The sequence below is a fragment of the Ostrinia nubilalis genome, chromosome 1, assembly GCF_963855985.1.
Source record: "Ostrinia nubilalis chromosome 1, ilOstNubi1.1, whole genome shotgun sequence".
Classification (NCBI taxonomy): Eukaryota; Metazoa; Arthropoda; class Insecta; order Lepidoptera; family Crambidae; genus Ostrinia; species Ostrinia nubilalis.
The window spans coordinates 17691615-17693418 of NC_087088.1; the positions used below are offsets into that span (position 1 = coordinate 17691615).

The window sequence follows — 1804 nt, forward strand, 5'->3', positions numbered from 1 at the left end:
GACGATCTGTGACGAAAATAAATTTTACGCGGGTAAAGCCACGGGTAAAAGCTAGCAGGCTATAATTTATAATGACGATCTATGACAAACTGAATTTCACGCGGGCGAAGCTGCGGGCACAACTAATTACTTATGTTACATTTTAAAGACAGATAGGTAAGTATTTTCTGCTATTAATTCTCAATAAACAGCGGGTAGGTAGATGGTATTAAAGTTAGAAATATAGTAATTTGATTATGATAAGTACACTGCGTAGTAAACCTTCAGTACATAAACAAATTAATCAATCAATATTCATATAACATGCAGCTTGAATGAGGCAGATGCTAGGTTTGCGGCACAGACGGCTCGGGGCTTCGCCCGATAGATTGCTGTAATTTATGTTATGACTGCTATTCGTTGTCAACAAGCCTCATCTACTTGTATTTGTAAATGACTTTATAGGAAGGAGGTGTTTTTAATTTTTTATATGAATTTAGATAAGAAGGCAACGTGTTAATAGAGGAAAACGTGTTATTAAACTTCGCTATATGTTATGTCACAATAGCTACACATAATTATGATTCAGCTGTCGGTTATCGCCTCATTAATAATTGCATCTACTTAACACATCTTCTAATGGCAGTATTTCAGATCTCAGCAGCACATTTTACTAAGAATCATATTTTCCCAGCCACGAGAATTTCCGAGAACAGTCCAACCAAACAAGTCTAGAAGTCACTGATAACCGATGCCCTATAACCCGGGCAATATATAAGCGGGGCGGTCACAGCCCGCGTCAGTCCACAAAGGAATACCGTTCAAGATGTTTCTGCTAGTGCTAATGTGCCTCGGCCTGGCCGCTGCCGCTCCTCACTTCCGCCACCACCATGGACATCGTCATGGCTTCGACGAGTTCCACATGGACGACTTCCATCCCGCTTTCGGCCAAGACATGTTCGACACCAACCGATTTTGGATAGATATTGAAGCTGAGCTCAGGCAACTAGACGATCTCATGAGGCAGGTGCACACCCGTTTCCCTGGAGCTCAGTCCACGGCTGGAATCGTCGACAACCAATACAAAGTCACGATACCTCTAACCGGCTTTGAGGAAAAAGAGATAATCGTGAAGGCGCGCGAAGGCGTCCTGATGGTGCAAGCGACCCATAACACTGAAGATGGTATCGGGAAGAACTATTTGGAAGTGCGGTCTATGCCGGAGAGTGTGGACGTTGCTGGTGTTTGGACTTACGAAAATGAAGTCCTAACTATCACTTTCCCTCTGAAACAGACAGCCACCCTCCCTACCACTATCGTCCCTCGTGGAGAGGCACAACCAGTGACTGAAGAATCTACTGTTACCGAAGCAATCGAGAAGACAGAAGACCACACTGATGACGTCCAAGATGCTGATGTTGGACTGAGGAGTGACTTCGATAAAGAACACGACATTCAGACCAATGAGATCACCAAAGTACCTGTTGAAGCCACAACTTACGCTGTAGACTTGAAGAACCAATACGAATTTGTGCCTGTACACTATTGAAATTGAATGTAATAATAAGTTTATTATTAAAGTTATTTATTTGTAAAATATTGCAGTTTTAATAACCGTCCCCTTCTGTTTACATGACTGTGATAGCTAAAATATCGTTTATTGACAAAAGTACAATTTGCTAGTCACCGTTTTCATAAATTGAAAGAATAAACTTCACATTTTACATACATAGGTACACAAAATTAAATTTTAACTAGTTACAAGTTTGAAAATTATAAATAACTTGAAAAAATCCAACTGCCTAAGGCGAAGTTACAAGTTGTT

The 1804-nt window shown here is 40.9% G+C and overlaps 1 protein-coding gene across 1 annotated transcript; it reads left to right on the top strand.

Annotated features, from left to right (window-relative positions):
• The first annotated feature begins 767 nt into the window (after positions 1 to 767).
• Positions 768 to 1576, top strand: LOC135076515 (uncharacterized). The gene has a single exon (XM_063970970.1). The coding sequence runs from the start codon at positions 806 to 808 to the stop codon at positions 1526 to 1528; it is 723 nt and encodes a 240-aa protein (XP_063827040.1). The 5' UTR covers positions 768 to 805; the 3' UTR covers positions 1529 to 1576.
• Positions 1577 to 1804: the final 228 nt, after the last annotated feature.

Excerpts from the sequence above, each read along its gene's own strand:
- LOC135076515 (XM_063970970.1), top strand. The coding sequence starts at position 806 with ATGTTTCTGCTAGTGCTAATGTGCCTCGGCCTGGCCGCTGCCGCTCCT.